A 16,992-nucleotide genomic window follows, 5' to 3' on the forward strand; every position below is an offset into this window, starting at 1 on the left:
ACTCAGGTTTTTAGGGGTTTTACTCATAAGATTTCTTTATGTCAATGAAAGACACACCTTTTTTAGTATCCCTAGTGAAACCTGAGGTAGCCATTTTTGGCATTGGTTAAAGACCTGCTAAAAGACTGGGTGCAAAACTTGATGTAAAAAATTCTATTATGATTTTACTGTAAAATAAAAACTTTTAATTCTTTCTCTATTTTATTTAAGTGCATGTTTCAATTGACACAACTTGGTCCTTCAAGATGTTCTTAAATTCTGATCCTTTTAGTGTTAAACATTCCCTCTATAATCTTATTTCTACTTTTAAGTGACTTAGAAAAATTCATCATAAAAAGTGTAAAAGTAAGAAAATAGATGTTTCTCAATTAGTACTCTCTCTCTCCCCTTTCTCTTCTTCCTTAAATTCTTTTGTCTTACCTTCCTTCCTCCCTTCCTTTTCTCATCCCTTCCTCTCTCTCCTTTCTTCCTTCCTCTCTTCCTTATTTCCTTTCCTGAAAAAATAATTTTCCAAAAAAAAAAAAAAAACAACAATTTGTTTTTTAAAGAGTTTAGTATCTTCAGATCTTCAAACCTTATGTTCTTTAGAAAGACTTATAATATTGTCTCTAGACCTTTCATTAAGGCTGTTTAATATGTATATCCTTTCTTTGCACTATTTTGATATGTGTTCATTTGTAAGTTGCTTTGTCAGTATTCTTAAGTATTACTCATGCACATAGTCTTTATATGTATTAAGCTCTTTGAGACATGTGGCCCATGTCTTTTCTTTCTTTTGCCTCTCTTCACACAGGAATGAACACAAAGCACAATGATAATGACTAGATGTTTATAACCAATGATTTTTATGTTTCATTTCACAGGCTGGGAGCATTAAGCGTGAAATGGCCTTCACCTTTCAACAGGAGGACTTAAAACGTGACTTTAGTAAAAAAATATCCTATCAACAATTGTTCCCTTTGGCCATGGCAGAAGATGTGAGAACAGCTGACACCAAAAAAGCCCACAGAGTCCCTGAACATGAAAAAGAGAACACTCGATCCATCTGTCTCCTGGAACAAAAACGCAAAGTTGTTTCGTCAAATATTGATGTTCCTCCAGCAAGGTAAGAAATAACAAGATATATGCCCATTCAGACAACAAGTGTTTATTAAATGCTTATTTTGCAAAAAATATGGGTCCTATGAGTCTGGCCTAGTAATTCTTCATTCATCCATGATAATGAACAGCCTGTTGCCAAAAGATTTCTTATTGAAATGAAGATGAGTTGGACCCTGTGTAGAATGGGTATGCTGATAGAACAAATACTTAAAGATGAGGGGATAATAGAAATTAAAAGGGGAGAAATAGGAAAAACCTACCCCCAAAATTAGGGTGTAGGAACAGATAGAGGCATAAAAAATGAATGCATTCTGGTCTTTTTCTATGATAATATTTTACTATGATAGGGACTGGATCTGTTATTTTATTCAGTTTGGGGATGTATAAGTAAAATTGCTACCTGTATCAGTGCAAATATGGACATCCTCTGCAGTTTATAGTGATAGACAGTTTTCTGGTACACCAAGTAGTTAGTGACTGGGACAAAAGTACACAACCAATTAGTGTCAGAGGCAGCATCTGAACCCAGATGTTCCTGGTTCTGAAGCCAACCTTCTAGCCTCTGTGCCATATTGCTTCTCAGTTATAGCATGGAATTCCCTATAAAACAAGTTGACCTTGAAATCTATCTGAGAAGGATTATTGGATTTGTCTTGGGCTTTGCCTTTTAGTATTTTACCTATAGTAAAGAGTCTAGTAAAGTTCCCTAACATCCAGAAACATTGACTTAAATGATATTACAGCAAAGTTCTGAGATGTGTGTGTGTGTGTGTGTGTGTGTGCGTGTGTGTATTACAGATTGTCATAGTGGACCAAAAGAAGAAATATAAACTAAATCTAAGAAGGAAATTGTGATTTTTAAAATACTGATAGTATACAGTTTTAAAAAATTGATTGATCAAGGAAAAGAAATAGAAATATCACATACTCTTTGAACCATTACAGCACAGATACTTGCTTTAGTTTTAACATCTACACCATATTTTGTTGCAAAAACTTTTCTAGCAAAACATTAAGATTTTTTGTTAAAAAAATAATTTTAAACAGATGAATTTCTGACAGCTAGTTCAAGGACAAGCATCTTTAAAAAGCAACATATGCCCTTTTTGTATTCTAACCTCTTTGTTGCTAATAGAGAGATTATTGGGTTTGATTTGGCTAAAGTTTCAGAATTGGCAGGGATGATTGCACATTGAGGTGGGGATAAAAACCTGAAAGATAATAGCTTGTTTTTGTTGTTTGAACTCTATTTTGGGTTTAGTTCAAAAGTAACTTCCCTAGAAGTTGTTTTTCAATGTTCTACTGTCTTGCCAAATTTGTGAGACTTTCTAAAATTTCAAACCACTTTGTTTTCCCCATCTTTGCTGCCAAATTACTCAAGTGTGTTACTTTCTCATATGCCTGCTACATGTTTTTAGCTACTTAGAATTCTTCATATGACTTGTCTTTCAAATAAAATATATGTAAAGTTTTTTTTTTTCAATTGATCCATTTTTTCCCCCTGAGGATTTGGAAAGTGCAGGTTGCTTTCTTATTTGAGAACTATGTGAATAGGGGTGGCTCAGTAGAAAACACATAAGGTTATAATATTAGAAAGTTAAGATCTTTCTAATTCTATTTTTCTAAAATTCTATTTTTCTTTCCTTCTAAGTTTTTAAATAAAAAAGGGTATGGAATTTAATTATGCCAAGGAGTTTAGTGACAATTTAACATTATATTATTAAAATATAAATACATTTATTTTCATTTACATCATGTGTATTTGTTAATGCACTTTCCATTATCCCTGATTTTTGCAAGTATACAAGTAATAAGTACTCTTTCCTATTCTATTATAGTATTTAACCATTGTTAGGAGAATCAAATGTCTCAAAAGTCTTGGTACAGGTTAAACCTAATTAAATCATAGATAAAGTTTTGCAAGTTTTGAGAGACTTTATAATTGTCAACTATTCCTATTATTGTTATAGGCACCATAGTAGAAAATGTTATATTTTGAAAGGGAGGAAGGTAATGATGAAAGAAGGAAAAGTCAGCATATTTCTCCTTTCTTCTGTGTTCTCTGATTGTATTTTTCTACACTCTCAAATACACTAAATGTAATTAAGAAGCATAACAGTCAAGCTAGAGTTATAGCAAGACTGGTGAATGATGTAGAAAAATTAATTAGGTTTTAAATCCATTAATGTACAGCAGAATACTCTAGTGACAAGATGTGATTTACACTTATCAATTCCTTAAGGGGAATTTTAGTTGAATTTTCATCATTTGGGGTTTTGGTAATCCAACTATTTCATCACTTGTAATAATTTCAAGTTAGGCAAATGGATGATGAAGTAAATCAATCATTTTTTTTCTGATGATGAGAAGCATAAAGAAATTGATGTTTTCAGATTATTTTTCTTTTATCCCTGAAAACCAAGTTTAACCTTTCTCTATCTTCTGTTTAGATCACAATTTTGTCATAAATAAATTAGCTTTTAAGGACACGGGCACTCTTTCTACATTTTATTTATTATATAAGAGGAAGCAACAAAACTTTTGCTTATTATTACAAAAGCATATCAGTTCTCTGCTTAAGAAGCTTTAGTAGCTCCCTGTTGCCTCTAGGATAAAACACAAATGCTTATCTTTAGTATTTAAGTCATCATAATTTAGCCCCAACCCATCTTCTGAGACTGCATTCATATTATATTCTGTTATACTCTCTATTGCATCCAAACAAACTGGACTGCTCACTCTTCTCTGTCTAGGACACTACATTTCCTGCTTTGATGACTTTGTACAAGAAGTACCTCGTTCTAGAAATGTTCTCCCACCATATCTTCTCTTGTAGTTCCTATGAACATAGTCCTAACTTCCTTCAGACCTCAACTCCAGGACTCTCTCCTACAGACTTGCTTACCTGATCCCCAAAGTTTTTAGTATCCTTTTTTCCTTCCTCAAATTGCTTTGTATATGTTATATATATAATTTGTATATATTGTACATATTGTTTCATATATTTGTATAATTTGTATATATTGTTGCATGTATTTGTATGGTTATTGTTATTCTTTGTATCTATTATTTGTTATATTATTTCCCCCATTGAAGGTAAAGCTCCTTGAGGTCACAATCGTTTTATTTTTTCTCTTTCTGTCTCCAAAGACTAGAATTTAGTAAATGTTCATTTAAAAAGGTGTCTTTTGAAGAATTGCAAACTCTACTGGGAAAGTGGCATTTGTGATTATAAGGAACACTCTAATATATATATGCAAAATGATCACTGAGATTTATTCATCTACTCTTCAAAAAAGAGGTTTCAACATTTTTTCTAGCAAGGTAGGCATTATTTTAGTAGGGTTACTGCTTTTCTAAGTAGCCAACTCTATTGGAAAGAGGAGAATGTAGTTCATTGAAGACTCCTTTTATAATGATGTGTTCTCCATATTAATTCAATTAACTTTAGTGTTTCTTGAGTAGCTCCTTTATTTCTAGAGTTACTTTATTATTAATGCTTTATGAGGAAAGAAAGAAAAGATGGAGCAAAGAATAGGAATACTTATCTTTAAACCAGGAAGAATTTGTAAATGTTTATGTTGTAAGTTAGGTTATGCAAGCAGTGCTAGATTAAATTATTATACTTTTCTCTTATATTACTTTTTACTTATTATATTGTTCTTATCTCTTAGTAATATTTCACATTGTGTTTTGTTCACTTCACCTAGATTGAAATCTCTTAGAGGACAGAGATTGTTTCTTTGGTTCTTTTGGCATATTCCTCTGTGACACAATTCCTTACACTCAGTAATTGCTTACCAATCTGCTTATATGACTGGGCAAATATCTAGAGGTAAAATCTCCCAAGAACAAAGATTAGTATGTGAGCTCTGTGTGCAGCTGCTGATTGTTCTGGTGAGTTTACAGCTATTAAAACTTATAAAGATAAAAAGTACTAATTAATAATACATATACTTGGAGCTTAATTGTGTGATATTCTTGGGCTTATTTTTCTAATCTGAAAGATTTACAGGAAAACATTTGTAAATAACCCAATAATTTTTGGTAAATGCTTTACAAATGCTAATATCAACAAAAAAAGTAAGAAAACAAACCCAATCATTAATTGGTAGTTACTAGGAAGACTGACTGATAAATTGCATAAACCCTTTATGTAATCACTAAGTTGAGTTTTTATCCACACCATTTATGTACAAAGTGTTGAAGCCTTTATCTTTACACATCCTTCTGCTAGGTTCCTCTTATCTAATGAAGTAATAGGGAAGAATCAAAGGTTTTATGTTTGTATCTTGGGTATTGTTGACTTGCTGCCTGGGTTTCCTCACCCTCTGCGTCTCCTTTTCTTTAGCTGTAAAAATGAAAAAATTAAACATAATCTTCAAAATTCTTTTTAGCTGTAAATCCTTTAATGTTTATTTCTTTTTGAATGTTTTTAATTCATAAGCCATAAGCCTTATTTTGAATCAGATTCTCTCTTTTTAATCGCCACTGATTAGTTCTGCTTTAAGCAATTGCTTACTTAATAATAATAATAATTGTAATAATGATGATGATGATGATGATGATAAAATTCTGGACTTGTAGTCAAGAGACTAGAATTCAACTCTGCTCTGCTTTTTCCTAGCTATGTGACATGTCACAAATTACTTAATTTTTCTCTGGCTCAGTGTCTTCAAGTATAAAATAAGGCCAATGATATTTTGCTGCTTCCTTCACAGGCTTTGTGCTAAGCACTTTACAAATATGATCTCATTTGGATCTTTACAACATACTTGCGAAGTAGCTGATATTATTTTCCCTGTTGTATAGTCAAAAAAACTGAGACAAATAAAGGGTTTTTTTTTTTAGTGACTCGCCCAGAGGAAGATAGTGATGAAAGGATCTTGCAAACCTTTAAGTATCCTAAAGATGTGATCTATTGTTATTAATATGGCTTAGAAAATTTGAGAAGTAACATGGCAGAATTGCTAGAGAGCTAATCCCAGAGTCAAGACATATATTGTCTGTGTCATCCTAGAAACTTACTATTACCATTATCTTTCTCTGGGTGAGTTATTGAAATTTCTTTGCCACAATTGCCTCAACTGTAAAGCAAGGAAAATAATGCCACTACCTTGAAGAGTTGTAGTGAAGATCAAAAGATCCTATCTGTAAAACAGCGCAATATAGAAATGCTTTTTTCAAACTTCACCCTCACTGCTCCTGACAATTTCCCACCTGAGGCCAAAGTGATTTTTGTCTTCGTTTAATTCCTATAGTACATTGTTTATCCCTCCTTTATGACAATACCTGCAGTTTGTATGTTTTGTGTACCTACGCTCCCTCTCTCCATATATATGGACATGACTGTTGATAGAAATATGCATATTATATTTAAATTTTCACCAAAGATCTGGGTTTTTATTACTGTTGGAACCCACTTCATCTATGCAAAGTAAATCCTGACTCTGATTTAGTAGAAAAATTCCAGGGAGTTGTTTGAATCATAAGGAAGTTAATGATTGCTTAGGGTCTTAAAACCAGTGGCATTAGAAACTCAGATCTTCCTGACTGTTAACTTGATATTACGTAATGCTATACCTGATATACATGTACACACATGTATGCATGAATGTGTTTATCTTAACTTATAAATCCATACACACATGCACATATACATGGAAAGAGGGAGAGGTACATACTTTATATAAGTATAGTATATAGTATATAAGTAAGACCAGAAAAGGTCTCCAATATGTTAAATACGTCCCTTGTAGAAGTTTTTCAGAAAGACAGACAGGAATCACGCAAGATGCAAAAACGTTATGAGCTACACCAGCAGGAATATCCACATAAATGAGATTTTGCACATATTGAAATACATACATATATAAATGATTTTTTCTAATATTGAATATTGGTTTAATCTATTAGTTCCTAACTAGAAAATGTGCCATCCATCCTTTAAAAACATCAGCAGTGAAACAAGCATTCTTGGATAACTCAAATTATTAGAGCATGGCATTTGTTACTCTGTTTTGCCAGACTTTGTATTTTTGGAGGGTAGTGATGCTTAATTTGGTTGGATTTCACCCAAACAGCAATTACAATTTGATTATGCAAAGCAGTGACTGTCTTCTAATTATAACTCTACAGTTAAGAAAGCTATTAGTAAACCAGTTGCAGCAAGGAAAGAGGAAAGAACTAGCCAAAAATTTTCCAGACCTAACAGCATTTTATTAAACTACTACAGAATATCAGTTCGCTGTTAGAAGAATAAAATGAACCCAACTATCCTATTTGTTTTGCTTTGTTTTGTTTTTCCATGTAACTTCTGTTCTTTGCCATTTGCAAACATCTTCTCTTTTTTTGGTGAGAGTCTAGAATTTTCATTGTTTAAATGAATCTGGGAAGTAGACCTTTGAATGCAAAATGTAAATGATTAGAAAGGTCACCAGTGCCTCAAAAACTCATTGGAAAGGTTATGAAATAATTAGATTTAGCATTTTAAATTATGGTTAAGAAATTTTTGTTTCTTTTGCCTGAATTTTCTTCTTTGTATTTGATGTAAGATGAACAAAGCATATAATATGAAGGGTTTTTTATGCTGAAGTTGTAAACAATAGAAGCATGTAGAGTTTGACTCATACTGGTTGAGTATGTTCAATAAATTGTATGTTCTTTGAAGATGAGTTCACTTTTGTCTATATCAGTAGTCAATAAATCTTTATTGAGCACCTGCTATGTACCAAGCACTCTACTAAGCACTGAGGGTACAAAGAAAGGTGAAAGGCAAAAGACAGTTAATCTCTGAAGGAGTAACAATGTAATGAAAAAAAGACAACACATAAAGAGAAACTGAGGAAGGTATGAGGAGAATGAAAGTAAGAACATGATGAAGTCCAAAAGAGTAACAATCCCATAGGGAATGATGGGGTGAATGCACTATGCACCATCCCTAAATGGAAGATTTGAGAGGAGCTCTCAGATAGCTATCATCCATCCTCTCCAAGTTAAAAGGAGAAAGGGGCTCTGAAGACAAGGGTGCTGACAAGGTATAAGTTTCTGATATGATGTGATCTTTCAGGTTAATGAATTTCTAGAGGTCATGATGAAGTCAAGAAGTGCAGTTAGATAGGAAATGATGAGATGACTGCTTTACATATTCTTAACATAGCACAGTCACCTCTACATTGTGATCCATAAATATGGGATAAAATTTTTTCATGATTTTATCACTATCAGAAACAATATAGTGATTGGGGCTTACATTGATAATTGTCTTTGGTGGATGGAGTAGATTATGAGAGTATGGAATATGCTTTTTGCCCTCCTTTTCTTTTTTTAATCTAAGATCTAATACTTTTCTAGGTATCTATAAATGCCATTTCTTCTATGAAGCCTTCCTTCAATATTACCTGTCCCTCATATCCCCATTCCAGAATGGAAATGATCTTTCCCTTAATTTTATTCCAATAGTACCTTGTTTCTGCCTCCTTTATGACAATTAATCCCATACTTTCTTATGTTATAATATTTTGTAGCCTTATTTTTTCTAATAGTTGATTTACTTAACACTTCAAAGTTTGCTAAATGTTCTATGCATATCCCATTTGATTCTCATAACTACCTGCTGAATGAAATAAATACTAAACACTCAGATTTTACAGATGACAAAATTGACTCTCAGAGAGGCTGTGACAATTAATAACATCTGAAGCAGGAATTGAACCCGGCTCTTCTTTTTAAACTCCAGACGTAATATTCTATTCATGATACAACCTAGATTGTAAGCTCTTGAGAGCAGAAACTGTCTTTTTCATCTTTATATCATCCATAGTGATATGTACTCACACAGAGTAAATTATTAGTTTATTGAATAAATGAATTAAATTCTACTTTTATTAAGTTTTGTGATCTTCCTACTCTCTTTCCCATTCCATGACCCGAGAGACAGTGTCCTCAGATATATACCCTTTTTGTGGTTGCCTGTTGTTACTACAATTCTTTATATTTTGTTAGGTACCTTGGACCTAGAATATGGTGTCTCAGCATAGTTATCTTACAGTGCTTCCATTTTCACTAACCAGGGCAATAAACACCTATTATGTGTCATGCACTGTGCTAAGTGCTAATGATTTAAAAAGAGGCAAAAAGACAACTCTCCAGAAGTTTATAGTATATGATTTCTAGGATCAAATATGAAATCTTCTTTTTGGCCCTTTATAACCTGTCCTTCCCTAACTTATCTTTCCAGTATTGTTATACCTTACACCTCTTCCCAAATAGTCTACTATTCTGTGACACTGGTCTCATTGTGGTTACCTGCATAAGATATTCCATCTCTAGACTTTGGGTATTTTTGTCAACTGTCTCCTAATTGAAATTCTCTCTCTCTTCTCTGCCTCCTAGCTTTCCTAGCTTTCTTTCCTAAAATCCCTACAAGAAACCTTTCTACAGCTCCCCTTCCCTTTATTGATTTATTGTCACCTATTTGCACATTGTCTCCTCCATTAGACTCTGAGTTTCTTGAGACATAGAACCGTCTTTTGCTTTTTATATCCCCAGTGATTAGCATAATATGTGACACATAGTAAATGCTTAATAAACGTTTAATGATTGAGTAACTAACACAGTGTGAATATATGCTGCTAAACACACAGACTCCTGGACAGTGGTCAGTTTCTGACCGTTCCTAGCAGGTGAAATTTGTCAAAGAATCAAATAATTTTCATGCTTTAGCTATGTGTGAGGGCACCCAGGCATTTAAATGATAAAGCAAAGATAGCTGAAAAAATAGAACAAAAATAAAAGCCAATCGATTTGGGGGAAATGATATTAAACTAGACAGAAGAATGTTGCATCAGAATAAAATGTTGTAAAAGAATTGAGATTGGGAACATTTGTGATATGGTGGATAAAGTGTTGGCTTTATAGTCATAAAGACATGGTGACTGTGGGCAAATCATTTAACTTCTCTGCATTTTGCTTTTCTTGACTGTAAAATGGGGCTAATAATGCTTATACCACCTATTTCACGGGGTTCTTGTGAGAATTAGACCAGCAATTAGATGGTACAGTAGGTTGAGTGCCAGGCCTGTCATCAAGCAGAACTTATCTTCCTGAGTTCAAATCTGGCTTTAAACACTAGCTGTGTGACTCTGAGCAAGTTACTTAAATATGTTTGCTTCAGTTCCTCATCTATAATATGAGCTGAAGAAGGAAATGGCAAACCATTTCAGTATTTACCAAGAAAAATACCTACAAGTTGGGCATGACCAAAATTATTATTTTTTTATTATAGCTTTTTATTTACAAGTTATATGCATGGGTAATTTTACAGCATTGACAATTGCCAAACCTTTTGTTCCAATTTTTCCCCTCCTTCCCCCCACCCCATCCCCTAGATGTCAGGATGACCAGTACATGTTAAATATATTAAAATATAAATTAAACACAAAATAAGTTTACATGTCCAAACCGTTATTTTGCTGTACAAAAAGAATCGGACTCTGAAATATTGTACAATTAGCCTGTGAAGGAAATTTTTTTTAAAATGCAGGCAGACAAAAATATAGGGATTGGGAATTCAATGTATTGGTTCTTTGTCATCTCCCAGAGTTCTTTTGCTGGGTGTAGCTGGTTCAGTTCATTACTGCTCCATTGGAACTTATTTGGTTCATCTCATTGTTGCAGATGGCCAGTCCATCAGAATTGATCATCATATAGTATTGTTGTTGAAGTATATGATGATTTCCTGGTCCTGCTCATTTCACTTAGCATGAGTTCATGTAAGTCTCTCCAGGCCTTTCTGAAATCATCCTGTTGGTCATTTCTTACCAAACAATAATATTCCCTAATATTCATAAATCACAATTTATTCAGCCATTCTCCAATTGATGGTCATCCACTTAGTTTCCAGTTTCTGGCTGCTACGAACAAGGCTGCCACAAACATTTTGGCACATACAGGTCCATTTCCCTTCTTTAAGATCTCTTTGGGATATAATCCCAGTAGTAACATTGCTGGATCAAAGTTTGATAACTTTTTGAGCATAGTTTCAAATTGCGCTCCAGAATGGCTGGATATATTCACAATTCCACCAACAATGTATTAATGTCCCTAAAACCATTATTTTTAAGGAAGCAATATTGTGTTCTATAAAATAAGTTGATTGGAAAGAAAAATTATTTATCTTTTTTCCCCCAAGAAAATTTATTAGGTAATTGTCCACATCTAAATTTTGTTCACTATCTTTATTTTAATAAAATGCAAACCTAACATTGGATTTCTTGTATGGTAAAAAGGAGATTCTGGTTGAGTCAGACACTAACTAGGTCTGATTAGGTCTTGGGATATATTGAGAATGATATTGTTTGTAGGAAAGAAACATAAATTTCCAGGTAGAATCTGGAACCAATCTAATCTCCAGTAAGCTCTTAGTTATGCTTCTAGTCTAGACTGCCTACAAATGCTGATGGGATAGATTTCCTGGGTTTGCCCCAATCTGAATTGTTATTGTCACAGTCTCAACATGAAATTCATTTCAGCCCAAATCTGTCCAGCTTAGAATATGTAGTTACATACTATTCTCTGTCTAGAAGCCATTGAAAGAGAACATCATAGATTTGATGACAACATACTTATTGCAAGATGTTTGTTAACACCCTATTGCTATTTTCTTTTAAAATTTTCATAAGAAAGTTAATAAAAAGAAGTAAGATTTTTTTAAAGTAATTGTGGTTTTATCATAACAGTAGTACCTTCTATAAGTGTTTTATTACCTATGATCCCTGTGTTCTTTAAGTATACCTAATGAAATTTTAGGATTCTGAGAGACTTGGATAAAATTGGCTGTCACAGTATTTTTAAGACTAACACATTTTTATTCTCCCTTTTTCTATTGGCTTTAAATATGGCATTTAGAATCTAGCTGTCTGTTTCCCACAATTGGGTATAGTAACTCTTCATTAAAAGCATTTATTACTTAATGTTAAATTATAATGGAGCACCTGTACAGAATTGGCATGACAGTCTGTCATGAATACCAGTTGAATTTATAATCTGGGTCATTAGCATTAATACAAAAGTAATTCAGTGATACTGCAATACTTACCATTGATACTCATTTGACTGTATAATTTCTTTATTTTCCCTTTTCTTACTGGATTAATTTGGTGGTCACAAAATGGACTGAAAATTTTGAATTCATGCTATTATAAACTTGGCTAAATAACCTTGTCCTTTAGATCATTGAAATATACTTTTGTTCCAAGTTAAATCATTGGATGAATGATAAAGTATTTTAAAGCTAGAGACTGGATTCAATTCCCAGCTCAATCACTTATTAAATATGACCTTGGGAAATTCATTTAACTTCCAAAAGATATGAACAGAGAGTTCTCTAAAGAAGAAAAGCAAACTACCAACCATGTGTGTTTTTCACATTTAAAACTTTATTCAATTGTCTGTTTAGCAATTTGTAAGTACTATACATATGAGACTACTTTAGATACCATAGAAAAGATGTTTTTTTTTTTTTGCTTTAATAAAAAAAGAAAAAAAAAACATATCAACTAGTTGCCAGTAAGAAATTAAAATCCTTGGCCAAATGAAGGCCAATGCAAACTTCAAAATGGTGGTACACTTACTATAGGACTTATTCCTCAAATTCTAATCTAGCAAATATGTCCATATTATAACATTAAAATATTTTATTAACATTTTAAAAACAGATTGGAGCAAGCTTAGAAAATCTGTCTTATCAGTGTTTGTAGGCAGACCAGAAGCATAACTAATTGCTTATTGGAGACTAGCTTGGTTCCAGATCCTACCTGGGATCTGAATATCTGGATATCCCCCTTGGAAATTTATGTTTTTTTCCTACAAACCATGTCATTCCCGACATACCTCAAGACCTAATCCAACTAGTTAGTGCCTGACTCAATTAACCAGAATCTCCTTTTTATCATACAAGAAACCCAATGTTAGGTTTGCATTTCATTAAAAATAAAGATAATGAACAAAACTTAGATGTGGACAGTTACCTGATAAATTTACTTGGGGGAAAATATGTCATTTTTCCTTCCAATCAACTTATTTCATAGAACATGTTATTATTTCCTTAAAAATAATGATTTTGTTGTTCAGTTATTTCGGTAATGCCCAATTTGGGGGTTATTTTCTAGGTAGATACTGGAGTGGTTTGCCATTTTCTTCTTCAGCTCATATTATAGATGAGGAACTGAGGCAAATACGTACAAATGACTTGCCTAGGGTCACAAAGCTAGTAAGTATCTAAGGCTAAATTGGAACTCAGGAAGATGAGTTCTCGTTGATGACAGGCCTGGTACTCAATCTTGTAAAACTTATTACTAAAGTTTAAAAAAAATTACAAAAAAATTTGTAGTGATTTTTGCAAATAAAGTTAACTTTCAATCTTTATTGAAGGGGAAAAAAGCAGCCTTTTAAATTTCCTATGAATGTTCTCTAAATCTACCACAAGCTTCACATGCAAGAGTTTTTATGGTTCTTTCATCAGAAAGGATCATCTTAATGAGTTACTTTCATTAAACCTTACTTATATAAGATCCAACTTTATCTACATTTGAACTTTTACCTGACTTTGTATCTCTCTATTTTTACTTTTCAAAATAATTGATTTTTTTTAAATAAGGGAACTCTGGTTAAAAATAAAATCCATCCTTTTCTTCCAGAATGACTGCTCCATGTACTGATTAAACCCTAAAACTTTTAGGGAGTTTTAGAGGAGACAGGGGTTGCTGAAGCGAAAGATTTCAAAGTGAATTGTTACATTTCCCATGATTTACATGTTCACATAAAAAATATTCCAAATTGGTAATAACATCGCTTCATACAGAGCAAATTAGGAAAGATGACAAAAAATAGAAACAGTCAGTTTTGAAGTAGTTGTATTATGACATACACTCTAATACACTATTGGTAGTCTTAAAATTGATTTGACCATACTAGAAAACAGTTTAGAATTATAGGAGAAATCTCAATATTTCTCATGTCCTTTCACTGCTGTACAGATAGTCCAAAGAGATCAAAGACTAAAAGAAAGATTCTTTACTTTTTGTGATAGGCAAAACTAGAAAATAAATAGGCAACCACCCCCAATAAATTGTGGCATATGAATATAACAGAATGTTATTGTATAATATTTATGAATACTTCAATAAATATGTATTAACTGATATAACGTGAAGTAAATAGAGCTAGCAAAATAGTATACACAAAATTACAATAAGAAAAAAAGATACTAAAACTAAGTCAAAGACTGTATGATTATAATAATATAATGAGCAGCTATTTTTTTCACTTACCTGTTTTTTTACCTAGACCCCCTTATCCCTTGGCACTGCCAACTGGTTCTACATTACAAATTGATATAATTTTAGTAATGGAAAAGACATTAAAGAAGATGTATTATAATTTGTTTTGCCTCTATAGCTCCTAAGAACCATGGAGTTCTCTCTGTTTTTTAACCTAAGTTTCTGTATATATTGTTCTCTAATATAAAAACGAGTTTCTTGAGCAGGGAATATGCCTAGCACTTAGTGGAGTGCTTTGCCCACAAAAAATACATAATACATGTTTTTTTTTTCCATTTCTTCATTTTGGTGGAGTGGATTACCTAGAAGTTTTTGATGTTAAAATAAAAGGAATCAATAAAATTTTAATTGAAAAAGATAAAAAATTAATTATAAAATTAAGTTGGCAAATGGGATTGCTTTTAAATTCCTTAAAATCTCATCATTATGCTTGTAAGTCATGATCTGCCTAGGCTGCTAGCAACTGAAGTTCCATTTTACCTATGAAATAACTTTATTCTAAGAGAATAAAATTTATTTGTTTGTTTTTTTAGAAAATTTTCTTAAAATCCTAAGTGGATTATCCCCTTTCTCTCACAATTGATTTTGTATTCTCATGAGGGAGGAAAAATTAAAAGCTGATACCTGCAATTTCTTCAGAAAGATAACTTTGAGGATATATAGTCAGTATGGATTTCAACAAGTGTTCTGTGTCTGCATCATTAGTACATTACAAGGACAACTGATATACTTAAGGCTTGCCCTGAAAAACTAAGGTTATATTATGTTCATTAATTAATGAATTTTGAAAATTAGTGATCTATATTTTATATCTCTATAACTGAAAAAACAGTTGTAGCTTTAAGATAAATCATATTTTTTAAGAAATAGATTTTCTTCATTTTTTACATTTCTGAAATTTCTCATATTTCTCTCATTATCCCTCCCTCAGAGTCATCCTGCATAGCATATTTTAAAAGTAAAAAAATGAAAAAAAAATCAAGAAATTCATCGAGAAATTGGAGAAGCTCAAAAATATTTACAATGTGCCACACTTATGGACCCTCCATTTCTATAAAAAGTTGAGGTGGGGATGTCTTCTCACATCTTTTTTTTTTTTTTTTTGGTTTTGTAATTTTGTCACATTCACTTTTGAAATTTTCTGTTACTTTTCAGGTTTTTTTTTTTTTTTTGCAGACTACCTTCAGTAATCACTGAGAGGGACATCTACAGTGATGATTTTTTGGGTCATGGCAACCCTGAAATCTTAGAAAAAAATTAAAATTCCCCTCAGTCCTGTGTAGCCCCTTTCTCTTTCCATAAGTGAACATGTCAGCATGTCAGGAAATGGGCCAAAGGGTTCTCAGAATCACAATTTTTAGATTATAAATAAGCTTTAATTTGACTTGTGCTTCTCTAAATATTAGATTTTTATACTGTGACTAGCGTGAGCATTTTACTAGTGGATCTGAATCATATAAATTCTTACATTCTCACTGTGAACAAAACTTAGAAGAAAGAAAAAAGTCGCAACTAACTAGAAGGATAGCTCACAGCTATTTCTTGTAGAAACAAAAAATGTTGCAGAGAAAGGTTGGTAAAATGGATTTTTCTCATATATCCCAGAACTACAAGAAATATTATTTCATAGTACATTTTCCCTCATATATTGTATACTAATTATCATCACTTGCAAAAAGACAACCCTGAAAATAATTTTACCCCATGCAACAACATTTGTTACTGAGAATGAAGTGATAGGAAATAAAGACCTTGTAAGACCCACTCCAAAACAAATCAACATATGTACTTGGTGACTTCAGTGCAAAGATGGAGACAAGTGAAAATAGATAGAAATATATGAAAATGCATGGTTCCCCAGAAAGAAATGAGAAAAGCTAAAAGCTTAGAGTTTACATAAAAGACTTCAGCCTCTATCTCATGAGCAATTTCTTTTAAAGAGAATTAGTAAGAGCTGGACATGGTGAAAGCCAAGTAACATCAAAAAGAATGAATTTGACTTAATTTTAACAGGCAGGAAAAGATTTCTTACAGGAGGAGCAGTTATCTATACAGAGTAGACCATTGATTCTTTAGATCTAAAATCGGAATTTATGATAAATAAGAAAAAAGAATAATAATTAGGAAGAGATGGCATCAATTAAGATTTAACCTTGACTTATTTAAATATGTTAATGAAAATCATAATGGAAAATGACTGACAGAAAGGACATCAGCGTTGATTATAATAATTTAATCCAGAAACTAAGCTATTTTAGCACCAGTGAGATCAAAAAAGTCATAGAAGTTCCTCAGTAAACATTTACTTGCCACATGGAGAGAGAAATGACTGCTAAAGGCAAGAGCAGACTAGATATAAACATCTAGAATATTAGAAATGTGGATAACAGACAATTATGCACAATATAATTTCATAAAACAGCAGATTCATTGAAAGGTAAAACTAGTTTAAAGAAAGCTTGGCAAGATATCCTACTAAGCAAAGTCATCCAAAGTTGAATTAAAGGATAAAAATAAAGAAAACTGCAAATGGAAGAAAAATGAAAAAGAT

The 16,992-nt window shown here is 32.3% G+C and overlaps 1 protein-coding gene across 1 annotated transcript in view; it reads left to right on the forward strand.

Moving 5' to 3' along the window:
* The window catches only part of ZNF704 (zinc finger protein 704), a 321,372-nt gene that overhangs the window by 91,076 nt on the left and 213,304 nt on the right, over window positions 1-16,992 (forward strand). Inside the window, exon 2 of the mRNA XM_051969987.1 lies at window positions 864-1,105. Coding sequence (XP_051825947.1) covers window positions 864-1,105 — 242 coding nt within the window. The remainder of the gene's footprint in view (window positions 1-863; window positions 1,106-16,992) is intronic.

Source organism: Antechinus flavipes, chromosome 1, assembly GCF_016432865.1.
Source record: "Antechinus flavipes isolate AdamAnt ecotype Samford, QLD, Australia chromosome 1, AdamAnt_v2, whole genome shotgun sequence".
Lineage (NCBI taxonomy): Eukaryota > Metazoa > Chordata > Mammalia > Dasyuromorphia > Dasyuridae > Antechinus > Antechinus flavipes.